The sequence below is a fragment of the Ailuropoda melanoleuca genome, chromosome 1 (genome assembly GCF_002007445.2).
Source record: "Ailuropoda melanoleuca isolate Jingjing chromosome 1, ASM200744v2, whole genome shotgun sequence".
NCBI classification, from domain to species: Eukaryota; Metazoa; Chordata; class Mammalia; order Carnivora; family Ursidae; genus Ailuropoda; species Ailuropoda melanoleuca.
In genome coordinates this window covers 155,632,189-155,655,064 of record NC_048218.1, presented here as the reverse complement: position 1 = coordinate 155,655,064, position 22,876 = coordinate 155,632,189, and the positions used below count along the sequence as shown (strand labels likewise).

General features: G+C 39.5%; 1 protein-coding gene across 1 annotated transcript in view; it reads right to left on the bottom strand.

The window, feature by feature from the left end:
• The window catches only part of TSPAN13 (tetraspanin 13), a 30,985-nt gene extending 9,718 nt beyond the window's left edge, over positions 1-21,267 (bottom strand). Inside the window, exon 1 of the mRNA XM_002917402.4 lies at positions 21,014-21,267. Within this exon, the coding sequence (XP_002917448.1) occupies positions 21,014-21,076 (63 nt within the window). The 5' untranslated portion in view covers positions 21,077-21,267. The remainder of the gene's footprint in view (positions 1-21,013) is intronic.
• Positions 21,268-22,876: the final 1,609 nt, after the last annotated feature.

The window sequence follows — 22,876 nt, the reverse complement described above, 5'->3', positions numbered from 1 at the left end:
ATTCTGAGCAGGACGAAATTACTTTATACTCCATCTACTTATATACTTATAAAATAAAACCCAGTGAAGAGGTAGAATGCATGCCTCAAAATCAGTCAATACTTGTAAGACACAAAGTTACAATTATTTCTTTAAAATAGCAAATAAAGAGCGTGCCATGTAAATACGATGTTGAACTGATAGAAGATAAAGCTGAAACAGGTATGTGGGAGGGTTGGGGGCTGGGGTTGTGGGGCAGGAAAGAGGCAGTATCTTCACTGAGTGTCAGCCATTTCCTGGAGCAGGTGACTGTATAATACATAGTTGGGAGGAATCAAAATACATAAAATATACTTTCTAGCACCATTTCAAGACCCAATAAACTTTGTTTTGAAATATAAAATAAATCACCACTCACTCAAAAGGATTTTTACTCAAATATTTTATTTTTTATACGTGTAATCATAGTTTAGTAACACAAATTTTAAATATCTTGGTACCTAAAACCTCCTATGTGTACAGATACAAGTAAAACCGCTAAATATTGACAAAGAACACCTATTTGTATCCTTTAAAAGATTTTATTTATTTTAGACAGAGAGAGAGAGAGCATGAGAGAGCACAAGCAGGGGGAGTGGGAGAGGGAGAAGCAGACTCCCCACTGAGCAGGGAGCCCGACCTGGGGCTCGATCCCAGGACCTTGGGATCATGACCTGAGCCGAAGGCAGACGCTTAACTGACGGAGCCACCCAGGTGCCCTCCTATTTTACTTTTGTCTATTTACTACAAAGCAGATCTTGAGAAGGAAAGAAACTGCTTGTAGCATGATAGAACCAAGTTAAGGAGTTACACGGACTTGCTGTTATCCACGGTGGTTAGTACACAGAAAGATTTTGTTTTCAGAGGCAGAAGGAGAGGGAAGAAATTCTCACAACCTTTGCCACCCAGAAATTGTTTGGCCACTCTCATTTTCTCAAGTGCTCCTTATCAGCAGGTCCATTTGCTTCTGTCTTGTTTTTATCTTCTCACTCACCATCTTCTCATGACTTCCAGCTACCTGTGATGGAGAAAAAGTCCTCTGCTCCGCCACCAGCGAGCTTACTCCTGACTCTGTGGTATCCAAATAAAGCATGTTTCCTTCCACAACGGGTGAAAGAAGAAGGTGAGAGGATGCGGGGACAGGCTTTCGCCTGGGCTGTGCTCAGCATCTGCCACTGTGTCGTGGGACCAAAGGCTGAAGGGGCTCCGCGTTTGCAACACATCAGAGGGACTCGCTCTATCAGTCAGGTTCTCCAGAGAAAGAGAACTAACAGGATATATATTTAGAAATAGAGATTTATTTTAAGGAATTGGCTCATGCAATTGTGGGGCCAGCACGTCCAAAATTTGTAGGAGGACAGCAGCTTGACAATTCAGGCAGGTTTTCTATGATACAGTCTTGAGGCAGAATTCTGTCTTCCTTAAGTAATCTCCAGTCTTAGGATGCCTGGGTGGCTCAGATAGTTAAGCGTCTGCCATCGGCTCAGGTCATGATCTCAGCGTCCTAGGATCGAGCCCCACACAGGGCTCCTTGCTCAGCGGGGAGCCTGCTTCTCCCTCTCCTTCTGCCCCTCCCCCTGCTCATGTGCATGGTCTAATAAATAAAATCTTTTTTAAGAAAAGAAAAAAAAAGGAAACCTCAGTCTTTGTTCTTAAGGTTTTCAACGGATCGGATGAGGCCTACCACAACGGGAGTAATCTGCTTTACTTAAAGTCAATTGAGTGTAAATGCTAAGTCTAAAAAATGCCTTCAAATCAATAGCTACACTAGCATTCAACCAAACATTTGGGCACCATGGCCTTGCCAATTTGACACATAAAGTTAAGCAGCACACCTGCCAACTTCAATTCCTGGGTTTGACGCCTATTTCCTAATTCAACTAAATTTTGGGAGCAGCATTACCACTATTTCTCTATTTGAGTCTTAGAGCCAAAAAGATCAGAAGCATGAATAATATGATATTACAATTCTTCTAACCCTATTGCTTTAAGGAATCCTTTTGGGAATCCTACCAAATCCTTAGTATATTAACAAAATTCTCACAAGTCAAATAGCCAACAACAACTGACTAGTGCCCACTGTACACTCCAGAGATGAGATATCCCTACTAGAGCAAAGGTTGGCAAACTTGCCAGCTATTTATCACCTGGCCTCATGCATCACACAGTCTCTGCCCCAACTATTCGACTCTGCTCCTGTAACACAAAAGCAGTGGTAAATGAATGAGCAGAGCTGTGTCCAGTGTCACTTCATTTCTGGATACCGAAATTTAAATTCATGGAATTTTCATGTGCACCAAAATATTATTCTTCCTATGATTTTTTAAAATACATTAAAAATATAAAGCCATCCTTTGTTGGCAGGCTATACAGTAATAGGCAGTGGAATGGATGTGACCCATGAGCCATAGTTTGCTGACCGTTGCTCTAGAAGTCAGGGTAGCAGAGACTAAAAAATTACAATGAGACTAATAATTGCTTTACCAGATATTTTTACAAGATGGGTCAGAACAATAATCAAAAAAATCCAGATAAGGGGCGCCTGGGTGGCACAGCGGTTAAGCGTCTGCCTTCGGCTCAGGGCGTGATCCCGGCGTTATGGGATCGAGCCCCACGTCAGGCTCCTCTGCTGTGAGCCTGCTTCTTCCTCTCCCACTCCCCCTGCTTGTGTTCCCTCTCTCGCTGGCTGTCTCTATCTCTGTCAAATAAATAAATAAAATCTTTAAAAAAANNAAAAAAAAAAAAAAATCCAGATAAATAGAAGAGGCCAATGGCTGCAAAGAAATCCTAAAGGAGCGGGTTATGGGCTGAAAAAATGACCATACTGTGAATATTACTTTATATAACAAAAGAACAGAATATAAATATTCTAGGGGTGCCTGGGTGGCTTAGCCATTAAGCGTCTGCCTTCGGCTCAGGTCATGATCCCAGGGTCCTGGGATCAAGACCTACATCAGGCTCCCTGCTCAGTGGGAAGCCTGCTTCTCCCTCTTATACTCTCCTTGCTTGTGTTCCCTCTCTCGCTGTCTCTATCAAATAAATAAATAAAATCTTAAAAAAATATAAATATTCTATTATGTGTAATAAATATATATTTATTAAGTATTTTATAAATATTATTTTATATGGCAAAAGATATGACTAAATTAAAAATCTTAAAAGGAGGAGCTTACCCTGGATTATCAGGTAGACCCTAAATGTCATCACAAGTACCCTTATAAGAGAGAAGCAGAGGGAGACACAGAGAGAGGAGATGGCCCCGTAATGACAGAGACAGAGGGTGGTGTGGCTCCCAGCCAAGGAATGTCAGCAGTCACCCGAAGACAGAAAAGGCTCTCAGAGAGAGTGCAACCCTGATGATACGTTTGTGTTGGACTTCTGGTCTCCAAAACTGTGGGAATAAATTTCTATTGTGTTTAAGTTGCCATGTTTGTGGTAATTCATCCAGGAAACCCTAGGAAACTACTACAGAACAATTCGCACAGTGGGCACTGGACAAGTCAGGAACCATAACTATTACAGAAAGCTGCCTGATATTTTACCACTAATGGAATCCTACCATGAGGCTGGAGTAAAGTAGTCAGGTATCCTTGTTGGCACCCTCCTAGAAGACCAAATCCTTTATTTACAGCAGCAACATCTCAGCAAAATGTGAAAACTGTCTTCTGCTCTCACAGTTACCAACTTACAGGCTTGTTAATAATGAGAATCTTTTCTCTTTTGAAAAATAACATCTACAACTAAAAGAGAGGGATACTTTATCACAGCAATAAGAACTTCCGGGTCTCAGACTAGGCATTATGCTATTATTGAGAACAGTATCTAGAACATTCACAAGTACCTCTGCTCTGATTTTTTTTTTTTTTTCCTGAGTAGGGGAAGAAAGAGACTACTCCCGTCAATAGACCTCTCTGTCAAAAGTATTTTTCACCAAGCTCACTCTGCTGTGTCTCTATAGGTGTCCGTCTATCCCTATTGCCAATACAAAGCACTCCTCCCTTAAAAACAGTGGAGAGAGTTTATCAGTTTCCTCTTGTCACTTTAACAAATTACCACCAGTTTAGTGGCTTCAAAGAACACAAATTTATTCTGCTGCAATTCTGGAGGTCAGAAGTCCAACACAGGTCTTACTAAGCTAATCACAATGTCAATAAGGTTGCATTCCTTCTGGAACCTCTGGGGATGAATTCCTTTCTTTGCCTTTTCCACCCTCTAGAAGACACTTGCATTCCTTTGCCTGTAACCACTTTCTCCACCTTCAAAGCCAGCATCTTAGCATATTCAAATCTCTTAGTCTACACCCTGTTTCCCTAAGCACATCTCTTTCTTTGAGTCTAGCTCTCCTGCATCCCACTTATACTGACCTTTGTGATTACACAGGGCTTTCCCAGATAATTCAGGATAATTGTCCCATTGCAAAATGCTTAATTTAATCACATTTCAAAGTTTCTTTTGCAATGTAAGGTCACATAACAATCCATATCCAAAGATTAGGATGTGCACCTTTGGGGGCAAAGGGATATTATTCAGCCTACCATAGAGGGTTCTGGGATCATTGGCAACTGACCTACCATAGAATCGTTCTTGCTCCAAATACTTTAAAATATTGTAAAAGGTTGTAATATTTTATTTAACTATATACCTGAGCACCAAGAAACTATGGGAAAGTCCCACAGGCTGGAAAGGAAGGGAAAATGCAAAGTCAAAAGTGTAAGCATACAATGGGTGGGGGTGGGCGGGAGTTCTGGGTGGGAAGGGTAGGAAGGAATTCCTAGATCAGAACAATCCCTAAAGAGGAGGGACTTGGGTTTCAAACCAGGCAGGGCTGGGAAGGAGAACTAGGACCATTTATGAGTATTTCTAGAAAGCTATATTTTCAGTGTAAGGCGTTATAGAAAAACAACACCACCACACCAAGGGTGATAGCAAAGATTTCTCAGTCCCTTCAAAAAGCTTTTTGCAAGAAAGAGAAACTCTAAGCCTAGAATCTGGAGTCTAAATGTCTGCAGTCTAAATGTCACTACCCAGGCATGCAGGAAGCTGATTCTGATAAATCAGCCAAGCAATTCAGATAAAAGCTGATCACAGGCAGTAACAGGATTTAGGGAAGGAAAACTCACAGGAGCAAACCCAAAATGATTCAGGAGGGACATTTGGAAATCCTGGCCCTCACACCATTCCCAAAGAAAAAAGGAAAAACTTTGCTGTCAGTCAAAAATCACAAAATATATAAGAAGAGGGAAAAAAATCTGCCACTAGAGAGATACAACAGAAGCAGCAAAAGAAAAATTAGAGCCCCCAAGAGGGTGAGTTAATAGAACTAACCAAACGAGACTAAAAGTATTATGTTTAAAGTGGCTAAAAAGATAAAAGAAATTAAAACAATATGGACAAAACCATATTTAAAAATAGAGACTTGAAAAAGAGCCAACAGAGCAAAGCCAAAGAAAGTAGAAAGAAGATAAATAAAGCTTCCTTTAAAAAGAGAATGACAGGCCTTCAGCAAAATTATTTTTTAAGGAAAAGAACAAGGCTAAATTCCCCAAAATGTCCTTAACTGATGAAGAATAGCTATCAAAAACTCAAAACAAAAATCATACTCAATAATAAAACCTGAGAAACATTTCCTTCAAAATTCAAGAATAAGACTAGGAGCTATCACCCCTTCTAGTCTGCATTGTAGTGGAGATCTTAGACAACGGAATAAGAGTGAACATCGAGGGGCGCCTGGGTGGCACAGCGGTTAAGCATCTGCCTTCAGCTCAGGGCGTGATCCCAGTGTTCTGGGATCGAGTCCCACATCAGGCTCCTCCGCTGTGAGCCTGCTTCTTCCTCTCCCACTCCCCCTGCTTGTGTTCCCTCTCTCGCTGGCTGTCTCTATCTCTGTCGAATAAATAAATAAAATCTTTAAAAAAAAAAAAAAGAGTGAACATCGAACAACGATGAGGAGAAAACACAGCTGTTCTTATTCATATTAATAGGAGTAGCCACATGGGAAATCCAAGAGACTGAAAAATATTAAAATTGGTAAGAATGAGAAAAGTTGTTATAAATAGGAACAATGAACAAACGTCAACAGCATGCTAATATACCCCCCAAAAAATTTTTAATGTATTTTTTTAGGATGTGATTTGTAATAGGCCCCACAAATATCAGGTACATATAAGTAAATCTAAGAAAAGTATTGTAAGACCTTCATGGAGAAAATTGTGAAATTAATTGACGAACATGAAAAACTGCTTTAAATGAAGAGATCTAACAAGTTCATGGGTGGGAACACTATTTATAATAAAGCATCAATTCACCTCCAATTTAGTCTACATATTCAATGGATTTCTAGCCAAAGTCTCAATAAGGTTTTTTAGGGTGGAACTCGATACAATGATCCATTAATTTCCATGGAAGAATGAATGTCACCTGTTGCCAAAGGGCTAGGAACATTTTTAAGATTAAATAGAAAGGCTGTGTCTGCTCCACTCTTTCTCAGCCCAGCTGTACTCTCACCAGCACCATATGTAAGAAACGCTCCTAGTAGCAAATCAACCTTTGTCAGTGCCTTCAACTAACCGTTCCAGACCTCTCTTTCTCATGCTTTCACCATGCTTTGCAAAACCTGGGCCTGACTCTACATCTTTTAGACAGGTTTTATCTTTTTTTTTTAATTATTAAAATTAAACATACAAATAAAACTAAAAAGCTAAGGAAGTTAAAAATCGAAACAAATATCATAACTTGTTGTAATGACTCAAAAGTTAAAACCAAGTACCTGACACAGATCTAAATAAGCCACCAGTGTAGGCTTGGAGGGAGATGGAATTCCAAATCAGTAGGAAGAGTGGAGGCTTTAATCAATAGCCCTGTGATAATTACCTGTGTGTTTTGAAAAAGAATAGTAGCAGTCCCTACCTCACAGCATAGATTTAAACCCTAAATATAAAAGCAAAACTTAAATATTTAGGAAAAAAAAATAGAGGAAAATGTTTTGACTTTGTAGTTAAAGAAAAGCTTTTTAAACAAAACCCCGCAAAATCAAGTATCATACTGATGTAGGGCTTACTATGTGTAAAGAAGTATTCTAAGTGCTTTCCATTCACTAACTAATTTCATCTTCACAATAATCCTTAGAGTTAGGTAGTACTACTGCCTCATTTTCCAGTTGGGGAAAGTCATGCACAGAGATGTTAAGTAACTTGCCCAAGATTACACAGCAAGGAGGGGACAGAACTGGGATACGAACCCAGGCTTTACGGCTGCAGATTCTGTGTTCTTACCTATCACACTATACACCACATTAAAATTTTAAAATTCTACACAATAAAAATCATCAAACGAATGTAGGATAAGCCTAGAACTAGAAGGTATTTGCAGCACACACACACACACACACACACACACACACACACACACATATATATATCAAAGAACACCTACAAATCAATTTAAAAGGACAAAAAGCACACAGTAAAGCAGCCAAAGGTAGTAAGAGGCAATTCGCCAAAGAAGAATCCAAAAGGCAATCAATACCTGAAAGATGTTAAATCTCATTATATATCAGGAAAACAAAAACCACAACAATGGGATATCCTCTCACATGCACCAGACTGGCACAAATTAAGCCTGATGACACGAAGGAGGTGGAGAATCTAGAACTCATTCAAGACAAATTGTAAATTTTTGCAGCCATCTTTTAAGAGAGAGTTTCTCAAGCAGGCTCCACACCCAGCACAGAACCTGACACAGGGCTCCATCTCACGAATCTGAGATCAGAGTCGGACGCGTAACTGACTCAGCCATCCAGGTGCCCCACAAAAAGTCACCTTATATTCTTTGTGGTTGACTAATAGGTCAAATAGTCATAAGTGTATACACATGGCTGGAAATAACAGATGTTGATTTTAGGACAGTGACGACTTTTGAGTGGGGATAAATGGAAACGGGGATGGAATGGGCCTTTAGCTGTATAACACCTAACTTCTAAAAAACAGGCAGATGTGGCAAAAACACTGGCATCTATGGAATCACCCTGTTGGGTTCCCAAGAGTCTACCATAGTATCTTCTCTGCACATGAAATATTTCCTAATTAAAACCAGCCTTGAAAATTTAACAGCCCCTTTCTTACCATGGCACCAATTCTAAATTCTCCTGCTTTGCTTTCCTCTGTCAACTGGTCCAACTTTCCTCATCTAGCCTTTGCTTCCACTATTCCCCAAACACAGCCACATAAATCAAGATATTCTCATTCATCTCTCTAATATTTCAAATTAATTTTCATCTGTGCATCTTCAAGGACTGTCCACATTCTCTCCTGGGATGGGCTCCCAGTTAGAAAAATGGAAGGCTTTCGAATGAAGGGAGTATACACCTGAGGGCAGTAGCCAACGATTTGTTGTCTCTCCACTTGTTTACAGCAGAAAACAAAGCCCTGGATTGATCACACTTGGATGGCCTCATGTGTGAAAAAGACACCACCCTGTCTCTCCTTCTTGTACCCAACTCCCAAGCGCAGGCATGTTGGCACACCCACAAATACACATTCTCATTTGTAAGGTGGAAGAGAACATAGAGTTAACTATCCAATCCCACACAAATTCTGCAGTTATAACTACAACAGTAAAAGTGTCCAAACATCAACTTATTTGGGCTAGTCAATTTTCTGATAAACTCCCAAAATATGTTAGGTTTTTTAAACAAAATAATCGAAAACAACATAAATGTTATGTTCTGTGTGGCAAATGCTTCTAACACGTTGTGACACAAAGCCCTCAAGTATTCATAATTTTTAAAATTAGAAATAGCACCCAAAGGTTTATGATATGCCTCTAATTATATTTGCCCATCAGAGTTGAACTTTTACTGTAAAGAAGCCCTTTAAAGATAGTAATGAAACTATTTATTTCTGAGTAGTGGTAATTATATGTTATGGTTGGTTTGTAACTTTGAAGAGAATGGGGCTATAGGAAGTCTTCCAAACTAGTGATCTAAAAATTATTGATTCCAATAAAATTAATTCTAACTTTATAATTAAAAAGCCTATATTTGTCACTAGAACTTGGTAGACAAAGGAACTGCAAGAATCCTTTGTTCAATAATAACAACAGTTTCCTATGAGACCAATTGTAATAGAAAGTAAATTTAGACCTATGACAAATAGTTTCCTTCCCTTAGGAGACAGAATACTGATAAAAACAGATTATGGATCTGTTAACTCATTGATAGCAATGTTTTTATGAGCAGGAAGCACCAACCTTTCCTGTTTTCTCTTTAAAACAAAGAGAAGTGTATCGCATTAAGAGAGCTTCTAAAAAGAGAGATTAGAAGAGCTATAATGGAAAAGACACACCAAAGCAAGATTAGAAAAGCCTCTACGTAGACTTACGTAGAGTTAATTCCCCAAGTTCTGAAAGGGGAGGTGCTGGGAGAAGCCACAGTTCACACAGCGATGGACCCTGAGGAAGACGCTAGTGGAAGGGACACGGCAATTCTCAACTAGGGCTCACAAGAGAGTGCAAATTCACAGAACACCAAGGCACAATGCTACCTGGCCAGTGATCTATTCCCTTCCATCTTATAGGTGAAAGAGTCACAAAACTACCTGCCCAAGGACAGAGAGGGAGAACTGTGGCAAACTTTCTGCTTAGTGCGTTTTTTTTTTTCCTCCCTGTGGAGCCATATCATAGTGCATAGGATTATATTTAAATAATTTTTAACACTGAGATATAATACTAGCAACATTATAATGCATAAGATAGCATTCTTGCTTTGTCACTGGATCCTTATGGGTTTGCATAGCATCTCTTTAACTTACTCCCTAGGAGACCTGGCTGCATCACAGCCATGCATAAAAAGAACAGTGAAGTCTTCTACTCGTACGACTTTTCCATTTGTCAACTACCGAATTCATTTTGTGCTTTTCACTTTCCTTTAACCCAACCAGGGATGTTGTCACATACACTTACATTCACACAAAAGTGCCCAGTGCACTGCCCAGAATAAGGGAGCAAGAATGAAAAGTGTTTATCTTCAACATCACTCTAGCACACAAAATTGTTCAAAACTAATAAGCATGCGCGCACTTGTACACTTGTGGATACTTGTAACGCCATTACAGAACAAAAGAAAAAATACATTGTGCATAACGATCTTTATAATCTAGCTTAAGTGTGTGTTGAAATATTAAACTACTACACTAAGCTTTTCAAATGATGAAGTTGCTAGGACATTCTAGAATGAGGAATAGAAGAATCAAATTCCTGCCCAGGAGAGGAATGACTTCTATTATAGACGTATTTTGCCTTTACCACCCAGCACATTCATCTCTTGTAAACCTCTGAATCACGGTGTTTCACAAGTCCCATCTGACCACTACCACCAGTAGAGACACACAACATAGGCCTATCAACCACAGGTGCTCATCCTCCTATCCACAGTGATTGGTCCATGGGATGGGTCCATAAACCAATGGTGTCAATCAGTTCTTCCATTCCATAATAAAAGGATATTGAAAGAAAAACAAATGGGTTCCTCTGGCACACCAAGCTATAAGAACAATTAACATTGATTCTGCCAAGGGCCGCACATGGAAAGATCTATCTTCAAAAAGAAACTAAGCAGTGTCAAGCTGAGCTGAGAAGTAGATAAAAGGAGCAAGAGAGCTCTGACCTTTTCCGAGCCCCTTGATCCAGCCATACTTGACAATCCAACTATTTGGATGTCCCAATTCTACCTATGCTTTCGAGAGTTTGTGCTCTCTCAAAAACATATTCTTTTAAGCTCATCTATAACCCATAAAGAATTGTGGTTAATACAAGCTTCATCTTCCAAGTGTTTATCATAAATCTTTTAATACCTTCCAACGTGCAGAGACTTTGTCTACCTTCACAATTGAGACCACTTTCCCTACCTAGACTAACGCTAAGTCCTTCACCTTGAAGGTAAGCTTTTAAAAAATATGAGCACTCCTTTTTAGCTGAAAAGACCTCCTGGAAACTTCACTGTGAGGATAAACCGAGAAGGGAAATCAATGACCCAGACAAATGCCCTACATGATCTACTGTCTGCAAACACCCTGTCTAGACTTAGCAAATTTAACTCCAGCCTACACTGCACCACAGATCAAGTCAATGGTTGCCTGCAGATTGGGAGCAAGGGTTGTGCAGCAGGAGGGAGGGATTACAAGGATAAGCAAACTGTGGGGGGGCAATAGATATGTTCAAGGTCTTGAATGTGGCAATGGGGCTAGGGGTTTATGCATATATCAAAACTTACTAAATTTCTACTGTAAATATGTGCAGCTTATGGTATGTAAATAATAACTCAATAAAACTATTTCAACAAAAGACACATCTTACCAAGGAAAAGCATTTTACAGTCTCCTCCTCCTTCAGGAATGGAACAAATCATAATGCCTAGAGTTGCCAATGCAATTTGGTGAAAAGAAAGAAAGTTATGTGCCAAGAATGATAGAGCAGGAAAACAATGATGACTGGGACATTGATAAGATCCTTGAATCATGCCCGTGCTCTGGACTGCCTACTTCTGGACATTTACCTACATGAAAACAATAAAGCTTACTATTTTAAGCAGCAGTAGCTGGGTTTCTATTACCTAGGGCTGGACTCTACTCCTAATATGGTGGTCTTTGGTCTTTTTCTAAAGCCAGGAAGATCTGGTCATTCCCAGGCTGGTGATCTGTTGTCTCTAATCTTAGAATAAAGCCCAAATCCCAGGTTAACAAATCCAAGGATGTGAGGAGCCTGGATTACTGCTGGAGGTAATTCATTAGCCACTATTCCCCACCTCCAGCCATACTTCAAATTCTTCTAACGAACCCTCTATACTTTAAGTGCCATATAAGCAAGGCGCATGCTTCTCTGATATTCCTAGCACCTGGCTAAGTGCCTGGTACAGAAGAGATACTCAAAATACACTGCTGAATGAAAGAGCTCATGAAATTGCTCATTATGCTTTAAGGACAGGGAAATGCTTCTTCCCTAACTAATATAATATTTGGGGAAAAGAAATTCAGCCCAATGATGTTCCAGATTATTCTTTCTCTATATAACCTTTAAAAACGATTTTCATTCTTTCATCAAATATCCACCACATTTCAAAATAAGATGCAAAGAGAAACTTGAATTATTCCTAAAATATTTCTCATTACTTCAACATTTTTTTTTAGCATCTGAATTCTACCAGGGTAAGTGAATTGTTTTGAGGATGAAAGAGGAATATAGAACGTTTAAAAAAAAACTGGACTTGATTTTGTATTAAATTATTCAAAAATATTTTGTCAGCACTAAAATAAGAAAGAAGTTGTGCTAATAGTGGAGGATAAGAAATTAAAAACAGGAATAAGATTCAGAGGGACTATACCACCAAAATGTAGCCCAGCATCCACAGACACATAAAGAAAGCAAAGGCTTCCCTGTACCTGCTTCAATGTTCATCATGAGCAATCACACTTGAGCACTCAACTCTCTCTCTGAACTTCTGCCTACTGTGGAAAACCGAAGAACAACTCAGCGATGATCAAGCACGTGTTTCTATGATGTCAAATATCTGGATAGAAATTTGAAAACTCTACAAATAATCTAGATATTGCCAAATATCTAGATGTTTAATGTTGAAACCAGGACCTCAATTCTTTGTTTCGTTTTCATTCTTCAAAGGATACAAAGAAGCCTCACATGACTTTGTCACATATTTTCCTTCCTCATGTTCTCCGTGGTGCCGAGCAGATTTTATAATTACCAGGCACAAAACACATATACGTGTTACATAATATCTGCTAAGAAGAAGTTATATAAAAGGATTCAAAAGTAAGGGATCCTGACTTGTCATGTTCCAAGGATAACAGTTCGAGGTGGCACTCACAGCTGCCAACCAAGTGCCAAGTGCACCCCTACCCCTGCCCGCTGTGGGGAGTTCTGGGAGACCAGAAGTGGGGCTACGGGCACAACAGCCCTGCACTGATTTTGTCATTCAATCAACTAAATGTCAACCATATGCCAGGGTTGTGCTGGACCGTTGGGAGAGGAAAGTGATGAGGACTCTGTCCATACTGTTGAGGGCCACAGAGCTTGTCCTGTGAAAAGCAGAAGGATAACTGCTCTTTCCAATGACGTCTTTGATCAATTCGAAGACCAAGTCTTAGTTCTCATCTCACTTAGCAGCATTTGAGACAGATGTTCAATTCTGCCTCCTTCAAATGACTTGCACTTGGCTTCTAGGACACCAACCTCTACCAGGTTTTCCTCTTACCTTCTCAGGCTCCTTTCCTGGTTCTTCATTGTCTCCTAAAGCTCTTACTGTAAAGGGGCCTTTGGTTCATTCCACAGATGACTGCACTTCTCCATCTATCTTCAATAACTTGTGGATCTAATGCAGTATCAACCCTAAATCCCATTCTCTATGTTGATGGTTCCCAGGATTTAAACTTCCAGGCTACTCCTTTCCCCTGAACTCCATTATTGTCAGTCTAACTGCTGTGTGATATCTCCATTTGGGTATCTCATTGGCATCCCATCTAATATTGAACCCTTTATCTTCCTCCCAAAGCCTTTTCCACCCGCAGTCTCCCCATTCCTATTAATAGAAGATCCATCCTGCCAGTTGCTTAGGCCATAAACCATGAGTAACCCATGGCTCCTCTCTTTTTCTCATGCCCCTCTCTTTTTCTCATGCCCCATTCCAACCCATCAGAAAATTATGTTGGCTCCCCTTTCAAAATACACCCCAAATCGGACTATTTCCCTTACATTGATATCACACTGGTCCAAGCCCTCCATACCTCTTGCCTAAATTACTGCAATAGCCTTACATGTGATCTCACTGCTTCCACTGTGGCTGTCTATAATCCATTCACAATTCAGTCGCCAATCTTTCAAATGAAAAATCAGGCCCAAAGCCACCAACGGCTACCATTTCACTCTGTATAAAAGCTCTAATCCTTCTAGTGGTCCCAAGGCCCTTCATCATCTGCATCTCCCAACTTCTCTGACTCACATCTTACACCACTCCATCCCCTGCTCACTCTGTCCCAGTCAAATGGACTCATCTCTGTCGCTTGCATAAACCAGGAATGCTCCTCTTCCTCAATCTTTTCAAAGTTCCATCTACCTGAAACACTCTTCCCAGATATGTCTTTCATTGCCTTCAAATCTTTGTCCCCATCTTGTCTTCCCAAGCAGCTTAATCCTGGCCATATATTAAATATGGACTTCTCTTCCTCTACCCACCCACAACTTTACCACTCTTCATTCTTCTTGCTCCATTTTTCTCCATTTTCATTTTGCTCACTTTCTTGCCTTTTCATATGATGTATCATTTTTTTTACTTATCTGCTTACCATCCACTTCATCCCATAAATGTAAGACCCATGAAAGCAGCACATTTTGGTTTGGTTTGTTTGCTGCTCTTGATGTTCAATTAATATTTATTATTGGAATGAATAAAAGAAAACATTATTCAGGTTCATCTTATATAAGACTAAAAATATATTAGGCCAATAACGTAAAAAGGAGAGAGGGTCTTACATTTATGGGATGAAGTTGATGGTAAGTAAATAAGTAAATAAATGATACATCATATGAAAAGGCAAGAAAGTGAGCAAAATGAAAATGGAGAAAAATGAAGCAAGAAGAATGAAGAGTGGTGAAGTTGTGGGTGGGTAGAGGAAGAGAAGTCCATATTTAAATATGGCCAGGATTAGCCTGCTTGGGAAGACAAGCCCTGAGCCAAAATCAAAAGTCGAGTGCTCAACTGACTGAACCACCCAGGCACCCCTAATATTTAATCATTTTTGCGATTAAATATTATAATCATTTTATCATTTTTATGAAGTTTTCATTAGGTGTGTTTTGCCTGTGGTAAAAAGGGGGCAACCTATTCTGTAAAGTAAATTCAAGGAGTATTTAGAGAGTATAGCCTTTGTGTGTGTGTGTGTGTGGTGTGTGTGTGCGCTGGTTTTTTTGTTTTGTTTTGTTTTGTTTGTTTGTTTGTTTTAAAGAAAATGCTACACACTGAAGGATCTAACAAAGAGAAAGCTAGGATCTCTGCCAACAACAAGAACAAAATGGTTAATGGTCTAGCTGGAGTGAAAAAGCAAACTTACAAAGATACCTATGATATGGAGAGTCGGGATGGTCAATGGCAAAGACAAAGTAAAACAAAATCTTACAATACTGACTCTCAGCCCTCATTGTAATTTAGAATTAGGTAGGAAAAAAATAATCACATGCCTTCCCTTTCTCCCCGGATCTGCCTGAATTAGTCTGGAGTGGCACTCAAGTATTAAGATTTCCAAGTAAAAATGTAGGGGCGCCTGGGTGGCACAGCGGTTAAGCCTCTGCCTTCAGCTCAGGGCGTGATCCCGGAGTTATGGGATCGAGCCCCACATCAGGCTCTTCTGCTATGAGCCTGCTTCTTCCTCTCCCACTCCCCCTGCTTGTGTTCCCTCTCTCGCTGGCTGTCTCTCTCTCTGTCGAATAAATAAAAATAAAATCTTTAAAAAAAAAAAAAAAAAAAGATTTCCAAGTAAAAATGTAAGCAAACAATGCCTTTTGACTAAAGAAATAAGAGACTGTATTTGAGTAATTTTACAAAGACAGAGCAAGGTATTCTAGGTTGAGGGCAGAAGATCAGCAAAAACAGAAAGACAACAAAGGGCATTTTGTGTGGGGAATTCTCTGTGGCTAAAAGATGTCAAGGGCTGCAGATGGGAGGGGCAGATGGTGAAAGATCTCGAAGGGCATGCTAAAGAATTTGGATGGATTCTCTAAGAGTTTTCATCTATTATCACAAATGGGTTTGGATCACTCATTTTACAGTGGCAAAATAATTTGGAGTATAAATTCAGATGAAATGTGACAGGAACAAAGAGGATCTAAACCTAACTTGCCTTCACCAGTCCTTCAAATGTGTTTGAAGTGATAATGGCCCATTTTTAAACCACTTAAAACTGTATATAAATCAAGCCACTGAAATATTCAAATCTCACTTTTCGAATATGGGCTGAAATACAATTTTTCCCAAAATGAATTCTTTCTTTGTAATGCATCTTATGTCGTTAAACTTTATGAAAGTCAATAACCTCACTTCAAGTGAGAAATGGCAATAAATAGCACATTTTTGTTACCATTTTTACATCAAAAGCCGGAAAATTTTACAAACACACTTGGCAAAAAAGGCAGACTATAAATACCAGCACAACAGCATCACATGAAAATCTCAGGTTCTGTAAACAGTGAATCATTTTAAAATCAAAATTCAAGAAAATAACCAAGAACCACTTAAATATTTTAAATTTATTCAGTAGTTTGAACGAGAACACAGAGAGAAATAACACAAACCCAACCACACATGAAAATGTTAAACAAGAATAATCTGAAAAATGATTATTGGAATTTTGAAAAATGACATCAGTGCAATCATTTGAAAGTAACAGGAATGAGTAGATTTTTCTTTGGCTGAAGTACTAGTGTTTCTCATTTATTTTGGAGTTAAGACTGAACAAAATCAAATTTTTCTAGCACTCTAATGACCAGAATGGGACTAAAAAAAAGGTACAGGTAAATCATTCCATATTTTTACTTACTGTACCTCAGTCATTTTTTTTTTACAACTAAAAGATTAATATTACTACTTTGAGGGCATGAACCCCTGCCTCCACAGGGCCTGCTTGAGTCAACACCAACTAGCGTTAAGTACTAGAAATCCCAATTACTTCAAAATCTTCATCATAACAAGCAGGTTTGTAATTCAGAAATTTAAAATAAACCTTTTACTCTTGAAGCTGTAACAACTTAATTTTTTTCCTTCTGTAGTGCATCCAAAGGATTTATCCACATTTTTCCATTTTATCCTACAAACTCATGAAGGAGAATGAAAAATATCACCAGTTTATAAATGGAAAAACTGAAGCTCGAATAAAGTAAGCTGTTTGCCCAAGGTTAAATTCCAAGCAAGTTGTAGAGTTGATATTCAAACTTAAGTTTTCTTCCTGACCCCAATTCTTTCTCTCCCTATAGACTGCAGAGATAAATTTTTTTACCTTTACATATGGTATGTTTTATCTATTTTAAGACAATCCAGTTTCAGAGATATTAAAATGTAAAGTATTGTCAATCAGGGTCTGAGAATGGATGTAAATCAGCATAATTTTTGATGCTGCATGGTGATTTTTCCCAAAGCAAGCAAAGGTATAGAGGAAAAAAATTGCAAAAAAACAAAAAATCAATAAAACAAACTTGGAAAGAATTTAGAAGAATGAATATAGAAAAGGAAACAAACTTCTGAAATGACCCTTCTCATTTTAAGATCACAGTCATGTATGTTCTTTACGTTCTCAATTAAAAACTATTCATATATATGAATATGTATTATATATAATATTTAATACATATATTAAAAATCAGTGCAACTCCTAGAAGTCTCTTCTCTGCTTAGGAAGCACAGGACATAAATTATTAACATATTTTAGAATAACATTTATTTCATATTCTTAAAATTCTCCACAAATTATAATTTTAAAAAGTTGTTTGTCACTATTTATCAAAGCATTTTCAATCAAAAGTATTCTAAAATAAACTATTAAACATAAAATAGACCATCTTCCCAAAGCAGTTTTCATTTGCATTTATATCCTAAGCAGTATGAAAAAGATTGACACTATTTCTACATTTTCCCCAGTTTCATTATACCTTCTTCACTCCCCCAACTTCTCTAACCCACAAAGATATCCCCTCATCCTAAATTTTAAGGCACTGAAAGTCAGTCATTCCCTTATATCACATTTTCCGACTCCATGAATCCCAACTAGATCCTGCTTTCACAGAGTTGGGAGGTATTTGCCTTTGTATGTGTTTATTACTTCCCACAGTTCTCAGCAGAGTATACACATTAGGCAAATATTTATTGACTGAATAAAGCTCCTGAGGTCATATGGAGAAAAGACAGTAAATTTAAAAAAAAGGCTTCATAAAGCCATATTGATTTTAAAGCCCAGTTTGTTTCACTGATGTCTTCCCAAACTGAGAACAGTGCCTGTCATAAATAAATAAATATTTTTTGAGTAAAGAAACATTCAGTCTCTTTAACTATACTGAAGTTCTGAAGCCAGTCTTTCTCTTTCTTATAATACCATGAAGGTGCGAGGAAGAGAATTCTCTTTCTCCTCTTTCTACCATATCTATAAACAATTTATGTTCACTACACTAATTTATTCAGTACTAGGGATTCTATTGATTAAAATGACCAAACCATAAATAACAACAAATCAACAGCACCTTTGGCTAGTGATCAGAAGTCCATGACAAGTTTGGGGGATGTTCCTTCCAAGCTATTTTAGGGACATGCTTTCTGGCCTGATCATGAATTTTGCTCTCATCTGAGGCTCATCCGCAGGCCACCTGAGCATGTGGACAGTCTGGCTCATAGAGTCCTAAGTTCCTCAAGAAAATGTTTCAACACAAAAGCAAGCCGTGGCCTTTAACCTGCCACTCCCATATACAATCCTGGCTTCACTAACACTTTTAGAAATGACCTCAGACTCAATCCTGCAACTCTGTGCACATTTTAGAGGTAGTTACCCTGGTGGCATTAGAACCTATGAAAGGTCCACCTATTTGTACCTTAGAAAGAAATGTCTCCCAAGTCCTCAACTTCAGCCCTGCCCCCAACTACTTCACATTTCTTATCTTAAATTGTTGAGGGAGAGACAAGGGAAGATATGGAATCTAGTGGCTCATTTTCAGCATCTATTTTAGACCTAGTCCAACTTTTACCCTCATTCACCTCCAATTTAAACTACTGACCTTATTTAAACTTATTCACAATACATAAGAAGTAGACATTAATTCATCTTAAGAAATATCCTTTTTATCTAAAAAGTCTAGGATTTAAAAGGATGCTAACCATTTTATAGCCTTGTGAATTTCTAATTAATTAAGGTTTACTGCATAGCTATTAAAATCAATAGAATACACTTTGAAGGTCAATAAGTTGGATTAGCTATAAAAATCTTAAAATGTTCCTTTAGAGTCACCTTTCTCCTTGCTTTCCTGATACACAGAAAATACAACTAGAAGGGACATATTTTGAAAATAACTACACCTAAAAATAACTTGCCTTTTAATATATATTGCACATTAATCTATATAATTAACTATATATATATCACATTATTTATTATATATATAATAATATATATATAATATATATATATATATATATCACATTAATTTATATAGACCTCTGAGTCAAGTAAGCCTGCAAAGTAGACCTTCTACTGTAAGCCCACAGTATAAGGCTAAGTGTCTGGTGAACAGAGGACTAAATCATGGGGTGGGGGCAAAAGTCAGGGCAAAAAATGGTGAATTTGAAGTTCTAAGCAGGCCATCCATGCTAATAAAAGAAAATACCTGGAGAATTGGTCAGCACCTACTTAATAAACAATCAATACCATCAACATGCTTCAGGTGACGCAAAGGTGGATTTTGCTCTGAAACTTGACATGGCTCTCCAATTCCAAGGAGCTGAATCACCAGGTGTTTTACAATTCCCCTCCCCCCCCGACATCTACTATCAGTGACCATGTTGATTAGATTCCTACTAACTGGCCAGAAAAGCATACTTTATTTCACTGACTTGCCTTCAAAGCTTTGCAAGCATGTTCATATACAAAGGAACAGTGATGGTAAACCGATCCAGCCTCGCTCTCCTGTTGGTGACCACAAGGCAGCCTCTCCATTCCAAGGATGTAACCTAAGCTTGCACAGATGGCCTAGCTCTCTGCTAATGCAGGGGAGCTGGGTTTGTTTTCAGGGTGGGTGCTGCAAACCGCCAGGTGTATTTATAGAAGGGAGCAAGACTAGGATGGAGGGATGATGACAGAAGAGGAAGTTTCTTCCACCTGGGAGAGAAGCCTATGGAAAGATTTGGATCCCACAGTCTAGGTTCTATTCCTGACTCGCCAACTACCAGCTATGTAAACTTATTTGAAAAACTCTTTTCGGTCTGTTATCTGACATATAAAATGTAGACAATGCCCCTTGCCTCGGATGGCTGTCAGAACGAGGAACGAAATCATGGATGTAAAACCTGGAATGTGGTAGGCAATCGATAAATGTCAACCTGCTCCCCCATTCTCCTGTTTGCCCAGAATTGTGCCTCAGAAATCATAGAAATAGACTGCCCCTTAAAACTAAAAGGCCCAAGCTTGTTGGCAAAGAAAGAAATGACTTGGGTGGAGGCTTGCTTATTTACTGGAGGATTTCGCTTAAAATGGAGTTAGGTTATTAATAACACGGGAGACCCCATGGAAAAAAAGCATCCAGTATGAGCAAAAGGACAAAAAAAGAAAAAAAAAAGAAAAAAGAAAAAGAAAGAGAAGAAGAAAGAAAAAAAGAAAAGGAAAAAGAAGAAGACAACCCTTTATGTAAGCACGAAACAAAGTTCGGAAGCTGCGGATATCCTGTGAACCTACTCGGTGACCTCAATTCAAATCACAAGAGCACGTAGAGCTCACCAAGATGCACACTGTCAAATATGCCGCCTTGTCAGTTTCAGACCACGCTATTTTTGCAAAACTGTCCTCAAACCTGAGGCGGTTCTCCCGCCTCCAAACTCGCCCCAGATGGGTTTGGAAGCCAGGAGGGAGTATCAGAAGGGATAGCGATGGGAAAGTGGGAAGGTCTGGTCAAATGACTGAAAAACAAGGCGGTGGGTGAGGGGGCGGGGTAGAGCAATGTGGCAGAGACGCGGCCAGTGAGCCAGAAAGACGACGGCTTCACAATGAGGGAAAGGAAGAGACTGCGACAAGCGCCGGCTCCACGTCTCGGGCGGGCACTGATAGGGAGGCCAGGGGCGCGCAGAGCGTGGGAAGACGGGAAAGGGGTGCGGAATGAAGTCAGAGTCGCTGGTCAGGCAGGAAAACCAAGGAGCAACCGAGCAGGTGCAAAGCCCCCGGGAAGGGAGGAACGGGCTCCGGGTACTCACTGTGTAGAGCAGGTTCAGTGCACACAGGCAGTTCTTGGAACACGCGAAGCCACCGCAAACCATCTTGGAGCCTGTGGTTCCCGCAAGCTCAGGTAAACGTGGCTCGGGCGGAGCCTCCGGGACAGCCTCTTTGTCCTTGCCTCTGGGGCCAGGCCGAAGCCGCGGTGGGGGGCCCTGGGCTGGGGCTGCAGTGCGCTGCGCGCCCGCCGCGACTCGAACCCGCTCTGGAACCTGCGGCCGCCGCAGCTGGAGCCTGAGCCAGGGGGAGGGGCGGGGGCCGTAGGGGACCTAGCTGGAGGCGAGAGCGTGTGACAGCGGCCTCGCTGTCGTTTCCTGGGGAGCAGGTGAGGAGAAGAGGGCGGGGCTCGACCGAGATCCACGCTGGCAGGGAGAAATATGACAGCACCTCTCGGTTCTTGGCCCTGGTGGATGACGTGGCACCATTTTGAATGAGATTTTAAAATTAAGCACCTGGCCTTGTTTGAATGAAGGAATTAGTGGAGAAATAAATTAATGAATGTGAAAGATTTAAAAGGGACAATGAAGTGGGGGAAAATGAAAGGAAGAAAATAAGTGACAGAATGAAAGGGGAATGAAATCTCTGCTACTCCTAGAAAATAGGTAAAGTACATGGCCTATAAATGTGACTCCTGTCAGGTCAAATTTATTCTACAGGGATTTGCAAAATACTAATAACTATGAATATGTGCATGCAAGAGAAAATCAGGAGAGAATTTTTGTCTTTCAATCTTGAATTTCAATAAGCTTCTTTTTTCACAAGTAAGGATTGTGAAAAATTTTTAAATGATACAGTCTTCACCTCAGTCCATTCACACTATTGAGTGTCTACTGTGGAAATACCATCTTGTATCCTCAGGTTCCTCACCCATAAATTGAGTTATTATGTTAAGTATTTTTTGCACAATGCCTGGCACAGAGTGCTCAATACATGTCAGCTAGTATTAGATCTAACAGTTTTTTAATACCTAATACTGTGTTCCATACAGTAAGCTAAGCCAATAAAGGCTTGGTTGTTTCTTAGTACCTTCTACCAAAAAAAGGTTCCTTTTATATAAAGAAATGTTCAGATACTTACGTGGAACCTAAGGGTTCATGTTGAGTAAATTGCATGATAGAAAATGCTAAATATATGTTAAATAGAATACTGCAGCTGATTGAAGTAGAGTTCGTGTAATTTTCTGCTCCCTCTTCTAAACTCTCCTTACCTCCCCAAACTCCACCACGCCAAGAAGGCTCCATTGAAGTAGTCCAAAAATTAATCGGAAAATGACCTTCCAACCCATGCAATCCAGTGTTGCTCAGCTTTCCATTTTAAAAGCCAGAGACTTACTAAAGAGGTAATAGCAGGGAGATCTATTTTTCCTCTACTCATTCCTGGATGCTGCCAACATTGCTACCACTTCATTGCTCCCCCAACCATGGCAACTCTTCTTTGTCTTCTTCATAATACCCTCTCCTCTCTCTGTGTGAGTTGAATCTCTTTGTCTCGGAGAAATGCCACCAATGTATTGGTCAGGGGTCCAGGAGGAAGGATATGGCTCATTCAAATAGCATAATTAAAAATAGTTTAATAGACTGTTTTTAGAAATGTGGACAAGTCTAAAGGAAACCAACAAAGGGTAGTGGAGCAGCTCAGATCTAACAAGAACAGGTAGTTACAGCTCCCTGTAAGTCTGAACAGCAATTTAGGGAAGAGTTACAAAAGTCAAGCAAGAGCTGTAGCTGTAGAAGCATTGTCTGGTAAGAGTTATGGGCTTTAGTAGAGAAAACTGAGAAACTACTGCAAATTAGAAAAAAAAATGAATATCTCTTTAGGATTTATAAAAGACCATTTAGTCCCAT